Source organism: Bemisia tabaci, chromosome 6 (genome assembly GCF_918797505.1).
Source record: "Bemisia tabaci chromosome 6, PGI_BMITA_v3".
Lineage (NCBI taxonomy): Eukaryota > Metazoa > Arthropoda > Insecta > Hemiptera > Aleyrodidae > Bemisia > Bemisia tabaci.
The window spans coordinates 40,165,399-40,187,588 of record NC_092798.1 but is presented as its reverse complement, the minus strand read 5'-3'; the positions used below and the strand labels follow the sequence as shown (position 1 = coordinate 40,187,588).

The following is a 22,190-nucleotide window of genomic DNA, read 5'->3' as shown; positions in this document are numbered from 1 at the left end:
AGCCGGTTTCGCTCTGATCTATGGCTTTCTCTGATTGAAAAGAAGAAGAATAAAAAAACTCTTTTGCTTCATACGAATCGAGCGTTTGGTGCCCCTCATCGAGCTAACTGTTTTATTTTTCAAATCGCGAACTTTAGGTACACTCAACGAGACTGACAGAAGCACCGTTACTCAAACCGTTCACCCGGTTGAAACACATAATCCATTCTATCCTGAACTCGAAAAATTTAGCTACCACGATTGCACTCTTTTTTAGTGTAAATTAGCATCGAAACTTAAAAATGAAATAAAAAATTAAAACAAAAAGCAAGTTGAAAAGCTTGCTCTGATAACTCGTTATTTTGCAGATAAAATTCCGCTAAAACCATTCTTAAAAGCATAGAGTTTCTTTGAAATTATACATGGGGATTTTGAAAAAGTATCACGTGAGTAGTTCACTCTTGGGCAAATACTTAGCTTTCTACTCTGTTCGAGTTCTGAGTCACTAATCTTGAGGAATGACAAGCGTGATCAGGTCGATAACCAGCGGATTTACTTATTTCTCTCGTTTTCTTTTCATTTTTTGCACACCTAAATCTTGAACACCTCGGATTGGTCAGCATCTTTTTCCGTGTCGCTGCCACTGTTCCACTTTATTTGTTTTGTCTCCCTCGGCTTCGCTCTAGATCAGCCGGCTCGGTTTTCTCAAAACAACTCAAATCCACAGGCATGTTGCAACGACCGTACAAAAATTGTCAGGTGTTTCAAATGCTAGGTGTGTTGAGAAGAATCGGTCTGGAAGCATCTTGGGTTGTTAATATCGTTGATACAAATATGTGCGACAGAAGTGTCCACTATAGTTGACGAAAATAGACGTCACGCACGAACAAAACACCAATTGATCCTGCACCTTATCGCAAAAGCTGTCGGCAGATCTCAGATTTCGCCCGAAAAACCGAGCGTATGCAACCCGCCTCACCGCGGAGTTCGAATAGTTGTATGTGTTAGGTTCGAACCCAACTTCGCATACTTCGTCCGATCCCTCTCGAATCAAAATGCGTGATACAATTCTATCAACGTCGAAGCAGGTCACATTGCATACTCTTCGAAGTGTAGGAAAACTTAATATTTTGCCGTATTCATATGACAATAATTATCAGGGCAATATTCACAGTAGCCTCTTCAAATTTAACGCATTTCTTGTCATTGTGATGCGGACGGACCACTGAAGCATTGAACTCAAAGAAAGAACAATGAACACTGCTCTCCAACGACCAGCAACCAAAAATCAGTCGCTAGAACATGAATCATGGGCAAGATGGTCGAAACGAAAAGAGTTTCAAGTCCAAACTTGTTCCTTGGCTCCAGCCCAATTCGCAAGGAGGAGGACTCATCAAACTCACGGTCATTAAGGAGGCGATCAGTATTTTTTGCACCTTTTTTTCTTCTTCGTGGATTTGTTTTCTTTTTTTTTTTCGTGTGCGAATGATAGTATCGGAACCGGAGTCACTACGTCTGCGTAATTGTTCAGACAACACTTTCCATTCCATCGGGAGGCCTGCTTTGACACGCTCACGCCTCACGCACCAGTCGCTTCCATTCTTCGCCTGATGAGTTACCAGTTACCAGTTACCTGCTTTGCCGACTGACACACCGTGCCTCTGCCTCCGAAAGCCGCAGAGACCTTATCCGTTTACCGGGGCAGGAGGACTCCACGCGCTGTTGACAAATTCCGATCCGTGTTTTCTGTAATTACATCCTCCATTGTCTTCTGCGATATTGGAACCTAAAAGTCAAAACGACACAAGTGACTGCGGCAATTTATAGCAAATCGGTAGTCACCAGTTAAAATAGGTTTTAGAGTCCCTTTAATACTGACAGTAAAGGTTGCTGTTTCTGATTGGTTTCCGTATTTTAGGCCTCCAGTGTTCCAAACGAGAAAGAAAGGTTACATTTTCATCGATTGCACCGGACTGGAAAATTAGGGGTACGCCAGGGGACATACGGAATGAATAACAATGGTAATAACTGTTAATTTAAATCAAAATACTTTAAGTATAAAAATGTATAGAGAGAATAAAAGCCAACAGATAAGAACGATGATCTAATTTATTCCATCCGTATTATTCGCCTCGTGGTGCATTTTAATGCTACAGACGTTGAATAAAACATGTTTCCAAATGAGTTTCACCCCTTTCAGAAATATATTTCACCCTGGCTGCTGTGACCTTATTTATTTTTCACTAGATTCTCGTTGTGATGGCTCAAATGTTTAGTTTTCACGTGCATCGCATCTATTTCCCTAGGGCTAATGTGCTGGTCACACGCTCAAATTTCCATCAATTCCCGATCAAATGGTGACTGGTGCGCACCATCTACCATCAAATTACTGCGGCCTGCAAAAATTTGATGGTAGATGATGTAGCTGTGGGGCTCATCCTTCATCTGATTTCCACACAACCGTGCTTATTTCAATCAACACGCTGTTTTAATTAATTTTACTCATCAATCTAGATAACTCTCGACCGCCATCTTGGTCATCATATTGATCGGAATTTGACGAAAATTTGAGCGTGTAACCAGGCCATTATACCTTTGTTGTTCCGAAAATTCACCTGGTGCCAAAGAGTAAAACTAACTTTTAAAATTCTACAATCAGTATAGTTCCCGCTGTAAGTTTAAGGAAAAATTCCAGTATTTACTAGGTTTTTTAAAGCTATTTAGCCCAAAATGAGATCTTTCGTCAGGATGAGGAATTCAATAATTCTCAGGTCAAAGCGACACCGATGCGAAGATGCGCCAGGTGGATGTGCCTCTGCCGTGCCGTGGAAGTAGGAGAGAAGAAACGGAGGAAAGGAGAGAGAGGAGAGAAAGGACGATTTCTCGTTCTCGCGGAGAGCCAAGACGCCGCGCTGCGCGGGGTGCACCGGCCGCGATGGGGGGGGGGGGGGGGGGGGGAGAGAGCCCGCGGCGGCCGAGTTTTGAATCCGCCGTCAGTTCTGAGTCGTGGTTCGTTGCGAGGGCACGTTCGTTCGTTGTCCACTCTCGCCTGTACTCGCTGGTGTTTTTCTGTGTTTACGCGGAGTTAACCCGATTTTACCCAGGATTTTGGACGGATTTTTCATCGCATTTTTCGCGTATTTTGTGTTAGTGAACTGTAGCACTGTCTTACTTTTCACATTCTCACCGATTTTAAACTGTTCGGCTAGTTAGTACGAAGTTATTCGGACGTTGTTTTTTTCAACGGAATTCCAAATACATTGTGATTACGGAACGTTCACTGCATTTTACTGGATATTTCTGCATCTTACTTCGTTGCATTTCTTGTGTCCTGTGCCACATCCTTTAATATTTGTGCATCTTTTCCCAATATTTTATAACCCTTTATAACGCTCTTTTCTACATCGTTTTTTAACGGCCACCCACTCAAATTCAAACAAATTTAACGTTTTTTAGTGCACACACCAGTTTAATTATTCTGGAGCCTCGCGCATAAAAAATATAATCAGTGTTTGTTTATTCAATTCTGTGACCCACATATCGCTCGTGCGCGCTCCGAATCCATTCAAACGTTTGAGGTTATGTCGCTACCCTTTGACTGCAACCCCTCCGTCACAATCCACCCCTATCTGTGCACAAATCAACTGTCAGCGCTTTGATCTGTGCTTCGCCGCTATCACAACGAAACGAATGCAGTAACGGTCTCGCGTGCCGTCCACCCCCTGTGCCGATTCTTCAGTTCGGAATCGTGGAACTTACAACTCCACCGTCGAAACCGAGAAAGCCGGCCCATTTTGCGGTTAGTCGCGCTGTTGGAGTGTTTTTTATCGGTGCAATTCGTTAACCGGTTGCAGTAGACTTTCCTCGTGACTAGTTATTGTTTTATATTTATAATTGTATATATATAAAGCGGATCTTGTTGGAAACTCGACGGTGGTTATCGGTTACGAGACCGCAGCGAAGCTCTGGAGTGAAAAATCGTGCTCGTAGCATGGAAAGTGGAAGTGGGGCGTTGTGTGAGTGCGCCGTGTGGGTTGTGTGAGTGCGTTTCACGGTGGCCGGAACGGGAACTTCGGGAGGCTGGACGCATGCAGTGATGGGGGTCCTCCGATGGCGCGATCGCACCAGCAGACACGCGGCGGAAGCCGGCGTCTCCAGCTCCACCAGCTCGCTGGCCTCACCTAGCTCGCCGACCCAAAGCATCATGACGTCAGCCAACGAGGTAGGTTGAAGGTAACCGACCCGGTTGCCGAACTTCCCCTAGATTATCGCGGGTCCAACCGCCGAGCTTACCGAAATCCACGGAGGACGTGGAGCCTCCACTGGAGTCCCGCGATTTTGAGTTAGAAGGGTTGAGTGGAAATCGCGGATTCCGTAGCACATGGTCCTTTGGGCCGGATAGCGAGCGAAAGTCCTATCATACAACGTCGCCTCTCAGACGAGGAAGCGTATCACCATTCCGAGGCAAAGTTGACTCGAAAAATACTTTTTTTTGCATGACTATCACCGTGTGACTTCATCCGTGGACAATTTTGCTGATTTTTGCGCGTGCATAGGAGAAAAATCAGTGAACTTATCAGGCAGAAACTTCTAACAGTTTCCTAGCAGAAGTTAAAATTGCAAGTAGTAACTTTGCAACGCCATGTGACGATATGAAGTTACGTCCATTCGGCTGCAGAAAAATGAAACGGTCCTTCGTTGAAGTCGATACATGCGTCAGATTGCTAACGTAAATAGTCACCGCCTAAGATATAACAGAAATTTCGCTCTCTATACGGTCTTTTGGGGTGGACATAAGTATGTACCGCTTGGCATGATTAAAATTTAAAATAATAAGGTCTCCATGCGTCAAGCGACTCGCCCTAGTTGGTGCGCTTACTTTTCTGTGCTGCGTTAAAGTCTCTGAAATGATTCCTGCAATTTGACATGCAGCATTCTCTCACGTGGTTCAGCATCAACATGATCACATTTATTCACACATTCTACTTCTTATAACGTTCTCTTCTGTCAGCAGAAAGCTATTTTGTCGTCCAAATTCAGCATGTTCTGTCTCCAATTTGAGAATATTCTATAAAAGAACTTTATACCTACCTTTTCCAAAGCTTGTGGAATGTTCCTCTTTCCTACTGAGCTCCTTGCCTTTCTTCAACGAAAAATTAGAAAAAAAGAATTCTATCATTAGTTATGTAAATCTTGTCAATCAATGCTCAAAAAGAGAAGACGTTCAATGAGTCTCGTCCAAATCTCATCAGATAAGCACCAATGTACTTATTTTTAATAGATCTCTGTTGAAATTTTGAAGGTCTAGCAACCCTCGACGCCCTGAGACTCTCGAAAATAATGCGTCTCAAGTGTTCCTCATGATAATAATTTTTTTCTCTTCCTTTTTTCATCTGATTAATTTTGGTACAAATGTCTTCTTCCTCAATTTTTTAAAGGCACCTGATAAAAAGTGCGTAAATGATAGACGATGAGAAACTATAAGACAAGTTCAATGATGTTTTAAAAGTAAAGCGATGTCCGATTGAAAAACCTCTGCGTTTTTTATCGGTGCGAACCCGTGATCTTTCACTATTTGACAACCCTGTCGTCTAAAAAGCCGGTGGCCTTCCTGCATCCCTGCATCCCTGCATCCGCATGTCCCCGAGTCCCGGGGCTAAGCAGCCTCCCTTCGATCCCAGTCCCTTCCCCCGCATTTCCGTTAAAGCGCATTGTTATCGGAATGCTTAATCCATTTGGTCCCCTCTCACCTGTCACACTGCTGCCAACGCTCTACTCCTCGGCCCTTTTTTTATCACTTCCGGCTTTTTCTCAATCATTTTTCGTTACCCTGACGGAGAGATGGTGACTCAAATGAAGATTTATGTTCCTAGCTCTACTGTTAAATATTTTTCGAGGGTGGATAAGGATGTCTAGTCTCAGGAAAATAGCTGCCTTATTAATCAACAGGCTGCATAGCCAAAAAGGCCAAGAAAAAAGTCAAGAAATGAAAGTCATTCCTGGAATTCATAAAATGTGCTGTCTTTTACTTCTATTATCACGTTTACAACATTGTCCTGAACATTTTACCCGAACTTGGGATCTCTCAGAAAAAAGCTCGTTTTTTTCTCAATTGATATATTTGAAATTTTGAGAACTTTCTTGTAGGTACGAGGAGCTGTATACTTACTTCTCCGTCGTATTGAATGTTTAATTATGCAACGATGGAGGTGATAGCTTGATTGGAGCTCACTACAAGTTTCTTGACTCGAAGTCATTTATCAAAGTTTCGTTGAAGCGAAACGCTGTCAAGTGGAAAAGTCGACAGGACGCCATTTTTAATTGAAATTCGGGCTTGATCATTTAACAAGAGAATTTTAGAATGCAAGACTCGACGAAACTAATCAACTGTGAAAACAACAGATTCAACACCGCACCGAACGCAACAGAGGTTTTTTACAAATTTTTTACAGCCTATCTTTGATTATATTTAATTCGAGCTCGAAGGGGCGTGAACGAGACCTTAAGAGAGAGAGACATTTTAATCAGAACAAAAGAGCAAGTAGAAGTTTGCTCAAAAGTTGATGGAAACGAGGCGAGGTGAACGTCAAATTCGGAAGCGTGATAAATTGTGTACGGACACCTGCTTGGATGCGCTGAATAAAAATCAGGGGATTTTTTGATGAATCGTTAACAATTGCTGTAACGTAACTTAAAAAATCTAGTATAAATTACCCAAGGGATGAGTTTAAACGGCCCCGACTCCCAACCCAATTAACGCTATCCCCCCCCCCCCCCCGTCATCAAGTCCAGCCGTGAAAAATGCACTTGCAGCCCCTGCAGTTGACCTATTTCCCGCGATAACAGCCGAAACCCGGATGGGAACAATCCGTCGTTTGGCATGGCGCGATACTCGCGATTTTCAAGCCGAAGGACCTCTCTCCTCCCCCGCTTTCCTCTCCTCTCCTGCTCTCCCCCGGAAGGCTGGGGGCGGGGGAGGGGAGAGGCTGCTGCATGTCTGCCAGAGATAAAGCAGATCCAGCAGCCGTGCTTTAATCCGGCCGTCGTCGACGAGATCGCGAAATGTTGGTGAAGTTTAAACCCGCTTTTCGCGTCCCGTCGCCGCCTCCCCCGCCCGCCGCGGCGCTGTCCTCAATCCGGAACTCCTCTCCCAGATAATGCGAAAATTTTTCGCAGGCGTGGGAGGATTTTGCCTCTACAAAGCTGTTTTTCAGTGCGGAGTACGCAGAGGGCTAAAAAAGATAAAAGTTTGAAAAAAAAAGAAAATAAAAGAGCATTATAATTTCGATTAATGCAATCATTCCTGAAAAATGAACGTTTGTGCCTCAAAAGCAGCGATAATTCAGTCAATAACAGCATTCGTTTAAATGTTGCAGAAAAAAGCTCGAAAATTTCCTCTTAAGCCGGACTTGCAGTGATCAAAAATTGCCGGTCAGTAAAAGGCTAAGATAGATATTGAAAGTTTCGGTCGGCTGCTTGTATGGCTGCAAATTGTCTGATTAGAACATAACCTTACGCCCTGTTTTTGGCAAAAAAGAGACGAGAGGGGGAGAGAGAGAGAGAGAGAGAGAGAGAAAGAGACGAACTTAGGTTATCTTAGATCAGAGGGGTGGAAAATCTTTCAGGGAGAACTTCGTTCGAATGTCGCAGGTGAAAATCCGAGTTTACGATTTTCATCTGCGACTTTCGATGAAAGTGCGTACTGAAAGATTTTCAACCCCTCTTTGTCAATAATCGCTTCTCTAAAAACTGTTTTAAATCAGTTCCGCGGGAAACTGAGGTCTGGGCCGCGGGAAATGAGCAACCAAATTTCGCCTTTTGCATGCACGAAGTGACAGTGTAGCTCAGAATATCGCGAAGCTGGGAGCATCAGATACCAGCTGAATCCTCTCGCAGAGCTGTGTTTGTGATCTGTCCACAGCACCCGCACCCCGCGACCAAATCGCCTCGAAACGCGAACATTTTCGCGGGGTGGAATCGGAAGAAATCACGGGGTTCGCGACGGTGCCTCCGCCGTTGGAGATGGAGATTAGCAGAAACCCGGAGGGCGGCCTTTTTTCAATTGATTCGTCGTCCGGAATCAGCGGCGTGGCATGCTTTGCGATAAGTCGATTGATCTGCCATATAAACCTATGGAAAAGGATCGATAAACAGGGTGTTCGCAGCGAACAACTTAGTAATCGATTCATTACCGTAGGTTTAAACGGCATAACAATCGATACATCGCGATTCACGCCACGCCACCGTCCGGAGTCGCTGAGCTTACTCGTCTGAGCGATTGGTTTTTAAATTCGTCGTCGGGTTGCAGATTCCGAGATCGAGACGCCGGAATTAAAGGCTGGAGACTGCACTTTTTCTACCTGGATTTTTATCTTCCTTGAACCGCAAAAAAACGGAATCGGAATTGATTCCCTGCTCTTGTTCGAAAGGATCATCCGCGTTTAAGTACATTGAGGCTGAGGAAGAAAAAAGTCGTTTGAACGTTCGGTCGCTGCCAAGTTTCTTCTAAAATTACCTATAACGGATTTTTCTCTTCGATTTTTCGAATAATTTTTTTCGGAATCAAATACGGCGAGTCTTAGCTGAAAATATCACGACGTTACCAAGGAATGATTATTTTATCCGAGTGAAATACAATGATGTTGGAGTACTCCTTTCTTATGTCACTTATTGTGCTTAGCAAATCACTATATTTATGCTTGATTTATGAAGTCATAATTATTGATAAATTCGCCGAACAAAATAATGAACCGGGTTAAATCATTCTACTGTTCATAACTATTTGTAAATTTTTCAATGAAAGATTACAAAAAAATCAGGAAAAATAATAATACACGTCGAATTAGTTCATGAACACGTCAGTAAAAATCCTCATTCACGATTGCATACATATCTATCAGCGGTCCTGATAGTGTGCATTTCGACATTCATGGCGCGAGTATTAGGGGAGCAGAAGTGAGTGGCAGGTAAACCGGTTCTTAGTGGCGGTGGCTGGTTGGACCGTGTTGCGAATCCTCTCAAAGCTCGACCTGTGGGCTTTGGCCATTGGACCAAGTGAATAAATATTTATTTATTCTCTGTCTTTTCACAAAATATATATGTCCATCCCGCAAGGGACGCAGTAAACCCGATTTTATACATTTTTGATGTATATATCGTCAAATCGGATGCGGATACTGATGTGTAGCAGCAGGTCGATTCACATCAATGGTTGAACTTCGATCCTAGTTGACAGAGAGATCAATGAGTGATTTAATTGGCACAACTGTCCTGATTGATTTGGGGATGGGCAACGTATTAGAAAATCGGACCCCTTTTTGAACTGGTGATGGGCAACGTTTTAGAAAATCGGATCCCTTTATTTCTGCTCATCAAAACTCAATGAACTTAGTTCCATTAACTACTGTGGATTTGAATAGTTAATTCATTTTGATATTGAGATCTTTACATTTTACTTAAAGTCGAAAAGTTTACCTAAGCTTTAGGATTTCAAATTGAAGGCATCTGTGACATTTTTTTCTCGGAAATATAAACCGCCTTCAATTTATGGAGTATACATCCCGTTCTGTGCAAGCCCTTTTACCCAATAGCATTGCTAATCAGGTCCTGTTTGAATCAGCAATAAGGGTAGTAAGTATCCCGTAAGAAATTCGGAGGAAAGTCTTTAAGTCTCTGACATGTCTCTTCCTATTTTAGACAAACGCTGATAAACTGCTAATTCCTTCGGAAATTTCAGAAAGAAACTCCGACAAAACTCTTTTCATGGGGATAATAATGACGCAATTTCGAACCGAAGCTCTTACGAAACTTCTGAATCGCAGGTCTATTTTTGAAAGGGACGGAAACAGAAAGGGCCGGATCATGCCTTTTGATGTCCCCGGTTGCCGCGGCGTGTAACCTCAAAAATCAATAACACCAAAACCGCAGTCAATCGATCAATCGCTAACTACCCGACCGCGACACAGGAGCTTTGTTTCTGATCCAAAAAGAGAGCGAGATACCGGATTTCCACTTCCTGAGCGTATAATAAAGGGTGGAAGCGTAAAAACAGGTGTCTCCCGAAAAATCTGTATTCAATCGGAGTCGAGAAACATCTGGATGCGCTTACGCCACGCCGCGGGCCCCGGAGTGGAGGCTGAGCCTTCCAAGGCTGGGCCCCATGGGGTTGACTCAAAAAACACGGGTCTGATGAATGGAGAAAGAGACCCCAAGTGAGAGGGCCTCAAATCACTCAGCAAGAGGCTTTCTGGAGGTCTCGTTGTCAAATCGTTGAAAGTCGAGAAAACTAATTTATTTTGTACCGTCTCTTAATCCGTAGACAATTGAACTTAATCTCTCCATGCCAAGTACTCTTTTTTTGCCCACCCCTAAGTTTGAATCTTTCGGCTTGCATCCTCAAACGATTTTAATTGGCAAGATTCAGCTTGCCTCCTGATGTTCGCTATTGTATAAACTAGATTTGAATTTGAATAAGGCGTCGAGTAGATAACTATATCAACTACAGGGATGAGAAAAAAAAGACACAGGGATGATTTGTTGCATAACCGGCTAAGTAAGTGAACGCAAAAAAAGAAATGTTCGTTTGCTTAATTTGATCGCTGCTGCAGTGAAAGGAGCAGAGTAGGTAACTATTCTAACTTGAAGGATAGTTTGTTGCATAATCGGCCAATGGAAGGGAGAAAATCACTTAGCTGTGACTCATTACGGTTAATTTTACGAAATCATGGCAACCTTGCATGATTATATCCACCCATTTAAGTGAGACTTCTTGCATTTTTCCACCGATATTCGAAGTTTCTTCCCACAAAGTTTCACGTTCATTACGCCGTGGATGAAATTTTTTATTTGGATTAATAAAAACGTCTCGTGAGTATTTCTCCAAAAATAATGTATTCACCTTTAGTTTTCGAATTTCCCTTTGGAGACTCTCAGTTGGAAATGTTATGCTACCATACATTTAATCTATTATAGAAAATTTTTCTCCTCGTGCAAGCGATATCCCGACCCATGTGCACTAATTTGGTCTTAATCATAAGAAGACATTCACTGATACAGCCTCAGTTGCAAGAAGACACGCCGTGAGCCACCCTTTATTTTTGCCTTCACAACCCCATCGAAAAAATGTAACTAAATTTGGCAACTCAGCTTGTAGGAGGATCCAGGATCCTCCTCCGGCACGCATGCGCCTGTGACTCAGGTTGTGAACAGATTCGTCAAGGTCAGCACGGGGATGCTCCTTCGATGATGCAGATTCACAGCGTTCCCAGGTATCCGGTAAAACTCAGGCAAAACTCACCTGATCGCCCCAGAAACCCCGGCAATCCGGCATCACTGTTTGCGTTAAAAAACGGAAAGGTGTGAGGGATGTGATGCTGAGAAGTGCAACGAGATTTCACGGTCTTGGAGATTTAGCGCTGGTTTCCGGTCATTCGTTCCTAACCCCTGTGACGTTTTCTCGCGTCACGAATCGGGAATGCATCATTTTCGCCTCCCACTGTTTGAGGCTCGCCGAGCGACGGAACCGATATTTCGGGCCTCTCATAATTGAAAATGTTTGAAATATTATCTAAAGGCGGAGTTTTTATGAAAAAAGCCGCCCTCTCCTCGCCGTTTAGGGAATGCTTTCACAGCGGAATGCGGCTTGCATTTATCTAAATGGCCTCAGGATTTGTAGGTGTGACTTTGACTTGTTGCTACTTTTCGAATGTGTATTTCAAATTAATGGATTCCTTTTCATTGATGAAGAATAGCACCAGTTTGACTTTCACTCCTCTCGCTTTTCAGCGCGCGTCAGCCGTGTTTATTAATACTTTCTCGCAGGTGTTTATCAAACACATCTAACGGTCGCGCATTTTTTCCTTCAATTAGCCGGTTATGCAACAAAATATCCTTGGGGTTAAAATAGTTAGCTAACCTGCGCCTTACATTCTACAGTAGCGATCACGTGCAGCAAACGCAACTTACCCTTGAAGCTCCTCTACAATTCGCGATTTTTTTCCTTCAATTAGCCGGTTATGCAACAAACCTTCCTAGGAGTTTATACAGTTATCTACTCTGCGCCTTATCCAAATCAAGTTGATACAACAGTGAGAATCAGGAGGCAAACTGAATATTGTAAACCAGCTTTTGAGGAACGGGTATATCAATGGTGCATGTACGCATCTCTGTGCAGGAGGCAAATGTATGTTCCATAACTTAGTGTATAAATTCATCAATTTGTCGTAAAAATAAAACATATCTTTATTTTTTAGTAGGGAAATTGCATTACTTCTACACTACTAACAATAAAATGTCGTCGCAAGGTGTGGTCGGCTTATCCACCAGGGCCTTTAAAAGTTACCGGTTTCAATTACACCCCGAGAAAACGAACCAATTAAGTCTAATCCGTTAACATTTCGAAAGAGATCTACTAACTGGGCAAACATCACTGGAAAAAGTAGCTTGGATCTAGAGTCCAGACTCTTAAAAACATTGACAAGAAAAAATACTCTTGATTCTATCGGAGTTTCGCTTGAATCAAAAGGAAATCTACTTAAATCAAGACGCTTGGCTCTTCGATTCAAGGAAAAATTCAATTGAATCGAGAGTATTTTTTCCTGTCAATGTTATTAAGAGTCTGGACTCAAGATCCAAGCGACTCTTTGTTCCGCAGTGATTATAAAATTTGAAAAAAATTTTCGTAAAATGTGACGCAGTTCGATTTTGATTTCCTTATCGGAGCTTTTTGGTCTTGAAGCCTCAACACCTGCTTGGATCAGAAATCTGATCGTTTTTTCCCCTTTTCCGTTCGAATAGGGACAAAAATGAGCGTTTTAGAAGTTAAGTCACCGATCCTATGTTTGATATGCTCTCGTCAGCGCCGAGCTTCGCGAGCGCGAAAATTCAAATTTCCGCGATCCGTTGGCTCGGCGAGCGGAGGAGGCAGCTGCATCACTAACGGATGGAAGTTACGAGGGCCCTCGAGTTGGAGAGTCTTACTCTTAACTCGGAGCTCGGAAGTTGAAAACTTGCCGAGACGGAGCTCGGAAACAGCCAACAGCGCCAAGTGCCTCCCGCTCCAACTTTTAAGCGCGGCAATTGATTTCCGCAGGTGGAAGAGCCCCCCCCCCCCCCCCCCCCGGGGGGGGGTTCTTAAACCCCTTACCGAACTCACGAAAGTATGCGGAGTGTCGGACGGAGCCAAGCATGAATTTCACAGTTGTCCATCAAATCTAGACCAGGGTTGCGGAGAGTTCCGTGATACAGTGTGTGGCATACACCTTGTTAGGAGGCGGTGAAATTAGTCACTTTCGCGGTGATTAATTACAGTTTCTTGTAAATCTCTGGAGATTTTACAGAAGTTTCTCTTCGATCACAGAAAAATTAGCGGAAGAACAGTAATAGAGAATTTACACGCAAATTTTTTTGCTTTATCTGAGAGTGCTTATGAAACTAATTTCGCAGTATTTTTTTATAATTTATTCCGATGTGGAACTTAGTACAAAAATAAAAGTGATAAATAGCATCAAAATTTCTCAAGCTCTGTCGGGGATTTATAAAAACTTCGTCCAATAAAATTCATGCTATGTTTTACTAGATTCTAGCGAAAAATCTTCAAATATCAATTTTTTTTTACTTTTTCGGAGAACTTGTGAATATTTTACCTCCCAAATTTCCGTACAATTTTGCTCGTGATTCGATCTCGCACTCTGATCGATTTCATGGTAAAATTTAAATACCGAGGTACCAACAATTATATTTTCTAGATAATTATTATACTTTCGACTGAAATTCGGCAACCTCTGATTTCTCACACGGCGTTATTGCTTAGTAGAACGGCAGAGTCCGCACAGTCTGGTTACCGCGCGAAAAAACTACAACTTTCTTGGCCCGGAGTGATCCGCGAGTATTTGTAAACATTCCGCAGCGCACCGCCTGGAACTTGGCATGGCTCTCGCCGAGACACGGAGCCCGACTTTTATCTCGCTGACGTCAACCGAGCTTGGGAAGTTCGCGCCGAATTGTTTTTATTAGCGTCAGGTTATCGAGACCCCTCCTCAGGGAAAGGAGAAGGGCCACTTTGGCAGGTAGCCCACTTTTTGCATCCCCCGAAGTTCCGAGTGCGAATTGAAATGGGAAATTGATGGTGGGATAGTTTTTCTTCCGTCCTTTCCCCCGCAATCGTCCGGTTTTTGAGTTATTGAAGCGGTGCATCGATATTTGCATTTGAGATGAAGTTTTTTTGAGCTTTCTGCAGGGCTTTCTACCTCTCACGCCGTGTTCAAAATTCCCGCATGAGGAAGAATAGATTTTGTTCTAAATTAAAAGCCAATAAAATTTTAGTTGATCACTATCATACCGCACCTGCGGATCTTTTCAATTTCGATAATCCTCGATTTTTTAGGGTGTTCTTTATTTTGTGCATTAACGTTTTCCTCAAAATCTAACCAAGTAGTTGCATTTCTGCCATTCCTAGAAATAAATTTACGCAACTAAAGGTCATAACTTCCACTTCAGCTTTAATATACTTGAGTTTTTTTATGCTGAGCTTGTCCCTATTTGATGGTGGAGCCAAGCAAAATTCTTTCCGAGTTGACTAATGAGCCTCTCTCTACCGTCAAATAGTATATTCGTAATGGCCTTCCTATTTTCAAGTGTTTCTAAAAGCTTTTATCCTCTCATTTTTTCTAAATTCTTGTGTCTGTTTTTGCGTTAAAAAAACTTTACCACAAAAACAGACCGCACGTTTAAAAAACCAATTCTTGAAGGGGAAAGCTAAAATTGGCTTACCCCTTTCCTGCACAAAATGCCATACCTTAACTACGTCTCGAGCACTAGTATTTCGTTATTCAAATCGATCTCCGCGAAGCGACGGTGGTTTTTCTGTTCGAGTCACCGCGGTTTTTCCAAGGAAATATCCACGCAATACTTCACTCCCCCGGGGCACGTTTTCAGGTGAGGAGCAATTTTCCAGCGCCTCCTCCCCCGCCCCCCTTCATCCCCTCATCCCCTCATCCGCTGCTCCGTAAAGGATCCACTTGACTCTCTAATCCGCGGAATACTAATCGCATTTTTGCGAGAGGATATCTGCGGCCGGCATTGCCAATTTAGTGTATAAAAACGCTTTTTCTACATTGCTCAGTCGGAGAAAGCCCCGATTTTTGCAGCAAATAGGCAACACCTCTGAATTTATGTATTAGAATTGCCACGCCCGTATCTACCACGACTGCGAAGCTTGTCTCAACATTTAATTCGGAAGCTGCAGTGGATTTCGTAACGCCTTAGCATAACTTCAAGACGAAAATAAAATGGTCCTCTTGGAATCGTTCGAAACTTTTCCATGCAAGTTGAGGAATCGAACAGAGTGATCGTTGATCATAAGTGAAATGACCCCTTTTAAATTTTATAAATATGTAGATAAGGAGCTTGATTTAAAATGTGGGTACGCAGAGAGAAAATTCAACATACAAATCCAGGTAGAAGTAAAATACAAAATAACCCAAGCTTTCGGTTGACTCGGGGTTTCTCAGCCTTTCCAGTGTTCTCTGCGCTAAATTCATCGCAAACTGTACCAAGATCAACACAAGATTTGGGTTGTTTTTTGATTCACTTCCTATGTTAACCAAAAGTAACACAAGGACAAAAATATTTTTTTTCTGTTTATAGTTCAGACTTTACAAATTGGACCGCTGTCAGTTTGCTGTCGGGACAGCCGACTTTCCCCGCGTAAATTGCGATCAATTGCAAAAATAGGTCCTGAATTCGCGGAAGAGATGCTAAAAAACCGTCACGAGTTCTAATTTTTTTTTAACAATCACGAACACGTAACATATCCTGGAGACGGTTGAAATCGTAGGGTTAAGCTTTCTTGCGAACTTCGCCACGAGCTGTTACGTTTCCATGCCCGGTCACAAGATCGTGCTAGGCGTCAACTTGAGACCCGATCGCGCCTCGAGCGATGCGAAGATCGCAAAAACAAGCGAAAATCCACGGTTTTATCCATCTAGGGAATCTGACTCCTCCCACAAAAAAATTCTAATCACGCCAGTGCGCATGTAACTCGCGGAGTGCGCTTTCAGATCATTCAAAATCCAATTTTTTTAACGAGTAATAATGATAGTATTCGATAACCGCAGCTGGTAGCCGGCCCTCCCCAAGCGCCGACCACGGTAACAAGTCCCCAAGGTGTATCCGACGGCGCCAAATATTCGAAAAAATACAGCATCAACCTTTCTTTCATTAATCCGGAATTGTATTAAAAAAATCTGGCATCGTTGGGTTCATTGTCGTGTCTTTGTTGCCGGGTCGCCGGGCGTTATGAATTTCTCAGGTCACGAAATTTAATTAACTCGGTTTCTAAAGACTTCGCGGGAAAAGAGGATGGATCGATTGCTGGCGTCATTATTTTTTCTTTGAGGGGCACCATGCGCATGCGCACATCGTGATGTCATTCTTCGGCCGGAGTTTCTCTTCCCTGTTGTTCGCGGAGAGAAAAGAGGATGTGAAATTTTCAGGCCTAGCGCCACATTCTCGGAGCATGGTGTAAGCGCCGCTAGCTCATTAAGCTATTCAACTACTTCTCAAACAAAAAGAGTGTAAATAATAACAAGATCTTTTTTTCTGACACAGTGCCCAGGAATTCAATACTTTCATGGCGGCAAACAGCATGTGCTCTAATTATAAGCTTATGTTAACACACTTACAATTAGACAGAAAGTCTACTTGCTGTTGCTTTAGAATTTTCCCGAAGCGAAAGAGAAGTGCTTAAAATCTGTGATAATATTTTAAATCCGGTGAAAAATTAATAGAAAAACTAATGCAACTCGTCGACTTGTAGAAAGCGCAAGATTTCACAGCAAGTATTTGTTAAGCTGATTCTTAAACTCAAATTTGCGGACTATTTTAGGATCCTCGTGTGTGAAGTCATCCCAGTGTCAAACCTAATTCACAATGAGCCAGTAATATTTTTAACAACTCGCGAGAAATACTACAAGAAGCGAAGTTTCGACAAAAATCATACATTAATTAATTGTTCTGGCAGAAAACCGGAATTATAAGGCCTATTGTCTGTACACCCAATGTAGTTTAACCATTAATAAGCTCACCCTTTTCAGGAGGGGTTCATAATTAGGTCCTCAACTGAAAAAAAATCCGGAACTACGATGATAAATTCTCCAGGCATGAGTAAGGGAAATACAGGGCGCTCTGAAACAAACCCCTTCTTTCTTCTCGATTACTCCCTTCCCCTATGACGTCACAAAATGATTTCTCCATTATTTCGAATCGAATCAACCCCTTTCTGCGCTACCGATGATAATGAACCGAACTGCATCGCTTCCCCGTGACGTAGCAATAATGACGTCCATCGGTGGCCTTTTCGCGTCCAGCGGCCAGAGCCCGCAACGCAGCCTGGCAAAGTCAAGGCGATCCGTATAATTATTGGCGGGCATGCGTTGCCTTGAGAGCGCAGGCGCAGTGCAACAATCACTCCTGGCGCGTTGATCAATGATTAACGATTCGCGGGTCGACCGGTGGAGGGGGCGGCGGGCGTCAAGACGAGGGGAGGGGGGGGGGCGAGTTGAATGATACGACGATTGCAGAGTCGTTGACGCGGACGGGATATTCTGGATTCACGCTCTGGAGAGCCGAGGAACGATTGATTCCATCGCGGGGTTGCCAATCTCCGGGGATCTTGATCTTGGAGATCAGGTTGCGGGCCTAGGACCTAGGTGCGCCGTACCTAGAGGTTCAGTGTTCCAGAGGCTATGAAGTTACTCTGGGGATCGTAGGAAAGGTTAAGCAAATCTAATGGATTCATTTGCGCCCCCAGATGACTGTTTTACAGAATTGGAACCGAGGGTCATGATTCGAAAATTAGAGCTTTTAAATATATCAGTCAGGAGTTCAAAAGGCATTGAAATCCAATAAAAAAGAGGATGCACTCGGGAGCTAATTGCCCGGCCGATCCGTAGGGTGCTGAAAATCGACCAAATTGGTCTTTGACGCTAACCAAATTGTCATCACACCAGCTAATGGTAACCAGTTGATGGCAAGTGTAATCCATTATATATGGTGGCATTTTTATTTTTTTAAAAAAAATAAATTTAGTGTCGACTCAACGTGCACTTGAATGCGAAAAAATATGGTCATTTGCAACGAGGGAAATTGGATTAATCAAAACCAAGAAAAACATCTTCTTGGCAGTTTCTTGTTGCGCTGAGAAAAATATCCATTTCAGTATGAAAATTATTTATTACGTCTGGTAAAATTTCAGTCACAACCTCTCAAAAATGCATTTAATTCCATAAATATTTCAAGAGTAACGAAACCAAGGACAAGTAAACTTTCATTGACACGCACAATTTTTTTCTGGCGTAGTTAGCCTCATAAGGGTCCTTTCCTCTAGCGTAACGAAAAACTTCCCGAGGTAAATGTCTTTCTTGTCGTAATGAATTCGACTCCTCTCATGTCGAGCAGCTGTAGAGCTGACACAGTCGACGAGACCGTAAAAACCATGTGGAGAGGGCGGAATATTAACTCCAAAGCGAGGATATTATTTCCCAATAGCTGGCACCGACCCTGTCCCCAACTGGAGGCTTTCCCGGGCTAACGCCCTCCACGGACCCCCCCCCCCCGCCCCCCTCGCTCAACGCGAGCCCGATTTCAATTTCATCGCTGCAATTCATCTGCATTATTACGCGATAGGCGATGCGATACGTGCGATTACATTATTTCCCTCGTCCGATTGAGGTATCGCTCGCTCACTCGCCCGTTCCCCCCGACTCCGCCCTCCTTCCTGGGGAGGGGCGCGCCCTCCGTGGGCCGAGGCGCCCGTCGTTCTTCTTCACTGCCCCCCTACCCCCCTCCCCCCGCGGCCCAGTAACACCGTGGTTGTGTTTTTCATGTCCGACAAGCGTGGTCTTCTATAAATGCAGGGTAACCAGTTCGCGACTCCACCTGGTTGACAGATGGGCTTTACCGGTTTTTCATCTCGGCGAAAATGATGCAATCGAGGTGATAAGCTGAGTGTATGGCATGCAAAATGTATAGGGATGTCATTTTTTTACAGGAAAACTGATACTCATTGCGGAAAGTTTCAAAGCCGCTTGGATCACTAATCAATCGAATTGAGTCGACAAATTCTTCGATCGAATTTCTGCACATTTTCTCGAATAACCATAACTGGAAAAACACACTTCTCTGGAAGTAATAAAATAAGAAGAGTCTCCGTGTTTGTGTAATTTCAAATTCAGGGCCATTCTTAGTACTACATTACTGAAAGCATGCATTATGCATTTAAAAAGCTAGGATTTTAAGACGCACCTTAATACCACGTTGATTTGATACCTGTTTGAGATTTCCTGAAGTGAATTGAAATCCTTATATATAAGGTCATTTAAAGTCCAGGAAGTTTCAAAAATGCCTTACCTTTCGAAATTAGACTGTAAAATTTGATTGAGAGTAGGACTTAAAAATATATTTCCGTGAAAAAGATTGTAAAATTATTCAGAGCAAATGAACGGCATTTATTCAGCTTACACGCCCTCTCTTACCTTTTGACTTTTGCCAAGACAACTATTATATCGAACGGAATTTCCTTAGGTCAATGTGCATAATTGCGAACAATTAATATGAAAAAATCTGTAGACAAAGAAATTTTGTCGAACTTTCTTCGCCGGCATTCAAATCCGCATTTTCCGTTTCTCGTTTAAGACGAGTTTTTTCGCAAGCGGAATGCTGATTTTCGAAAATATCAAGGGCGAGGGCATTTGAACGTGAGTGAACTTTAATATCATCGGCAGTTCCGTTCCGATTCGCTCTATTCGTCGTGGAGTAAGATGTATCGTTCGGTTTTGGCATTTGCCCTTTGTCGCGGAAAAATTTCAACCATCCCATCGTAACTTCGCGCAAACATCACGGAACGAATAACTGTCAAGCGGGGCAGTAAAATTCGAACACGGGATTCGAAAGATCGCCCTCTTTCAGGAGCTGAACTCTTTGAGCTCGCTGAGAATGACCATTAATTCTTTTATCGCTAATTTAATAACATTCCAACCTTATGTTCGGAAGATATTCGTCGGGCGCCAGGTCATCTTTCATTGCAAGGTAACGAATTCAAGATGCCTCCATATTTCTGCGATTCGTTACCTCGCAGGGGTCGTTCACATCTGCGTGTTTGTAAACTGCAGACGAAAACATCGATCTCCCGACGTTACTTAGCTGGCTCATTCTGAAAGCATCTCACCGTGTGTTTAGGAGCTTTGATCTTCCGTGACATCTGATTTTCAAAACAGTTCGTTGTTTTTAATTTTCATCGTGTAATTTTGAAGAGAAAATTCTCTCAGTCTCAGTCTACGTTGCCTTCAGTTCTTCTGCATGTTTATGTCCGTCATTGGCGGAGAAATGACACAAGGCGCTCACAACTTATTCCTTGGGATATCAATAAGTTCTTCCACCCGAGAATCAATCTTTAATTTACGATGCGTGATAAAATTGCTTCAAACTGGAATTGGTAGACAAAACGATAGACACAGAATACGTAGGGATTATGGAGTGATCCTTTTGGTTTCTTAGACACTTAGGGGAAAACAGATGATCTGACTGCAGGATCTCTTGTGGATTGACGTCATAGATAGTATATCGCTTATAAGTAACTCCTTTGTCCATCGCAACCACCCACGTCCATAAATCCCTCCTTTTTTATGTCTATCGCTTTGCTTATCAATCGGACGTATTTCTGTCAAACGGAACCATGTGCATGAAGACATGAGCCTTGAGACCCATAAGAATATATGCCCACCAGGGCTCACGTCACAATGCACCTAGTTCCGTTTGACAGAAATTCGTCCAACTTCAATAACCAGCACTGGAAAAAAAAACCACATTGGATCTAGAGTCCAGACTCTTGAAAACATCGACAAGAAAACGGACTCTCGATTCAATCAGATTTAAGCTTAAATCGAAAGGAAATCCACTCAAATTAAGAGGCTTGTTCTTGATTTAAGCTAAATCCGATTAAATCAAGAGTATTTTTCTGTCGATTTTAGTGATCAGATCCATGTTTTTTCAGTGTAGCTGGACCTGATATAGCATCGCTCATATCTGTCGTTGACGTATCAATTTCAATGACCAGCCCGCTGGGAAACTGCAGTCTGTCCGAGAGCAGACTCCCGACCTCTGGCCGAGGCACATCTGACGGGTTTCCAGGGCACGCGATTGTTCTGCTGATATGCCGTTTTCGCGGTGTTAATTGGAGCAGAGACGTGGCCGGCGACAGGCGGCGGGGACGGTGACCCTGAGCGGAGGACTTATTGGGTGTCGGAGCGGCGGTGACTCGGGGCTCGGAGCGGGCAACCCTGAAAACTCGGAACTTAACTCGGCCACCGGCGACCCAGACCAAGACGGCGCTGGAGACGGGCAGTTGGCAGTGGCGTCGCGACGCGGAGCCGGGGCAGCCATTGAACTTGGCGTGGGCAATGATGCAATGACTGTGCAGCTGGAAATTGGCCGACCCGGACCCGAGACCCGAGGAAAACCACGCTCCGTTTGGTTCGGGCACGCAGGCACGGCCCCGTTGCCAGCGTTTCCCGGGGAATTTCCCGCGAGTGCATCCGGGAACAAAATAACTGCACTCAACAAACCTGTCTTACTTAATACTTAAATTACCACAAAACTTAGTCTATTAACGATTGGATTTCCAGCAGATTTTAAATATTAGCAAGGATATTCGGAGGAATCACTAAAGTTTGTGTGGAAATAGTTGATGAAAAAAATAAATCCAAATTGATGGAGGATCTTTAATACAACTTTTAAGTGGTAAAACTTTGTTTCACCCAGACTTTACAAAATGTGTCCAAATAACAGCGCATTTTCTCGTTGAAATTTTGGCATTTTCAATTGGTAACTCAGGTTCTTTGAAGGGTGCGTTCCTTTCAATTACGGTGGAGCCTATTTGTCCAAATTTTCCAAATATAAATCGAGTAAATATAAAAATAAAAGAAATGTGCTATAAGTTAAACGATTTTGATTAACGTAGCTAGGAACGCAGTCTCTATTCTCATAATTAGTGTTTCATCTCAATCTGGAGTCCCGTACAACATTGAAAAATGTTTAAGTAGTTTACACGCAAGCGGAGGATTATGTTTAATGACTGGAAATGTTTACTTTTTGTTCTAGAAAGTTAACAAAATAACAGGTTTTCGGAAAATTTTAAACACCCTGTTTACGAAAAG

General features: G+C 43.1%; 1 protein-coding gene across 4 annotated transcripts in view; it reads left to right on the top strand.

Annotated features, from left to right (window-relative positions):
- RapGAP1 (Rap GTPase activating protein 1) overlaps positions 1–22,190 on the top strand; it is a 711,927-nt gene that overhangs the window by 558,060 nt on the left and 131,677 nt on the right. Inside the window, exon 1 of one of the 4 annotated variants that reach the window (XM_019050726.2) lies at positions 2,966–4,201. The exons of the other annotated variants lie outside the window; for them this stretch is intronic. Within the exon in view, the coding sequence (XP_018906271.2) occupies positions 4,076–4,201 (126 nt within the window). The 5' untranslated portion in view covers positions 2,966–4,075. Of the gene's footprint in view, positions 1–2,965; positions 4,202–22,190 lie in introns of those variants that run through there. 4 annotated transcript variants of the gene reach the window in all.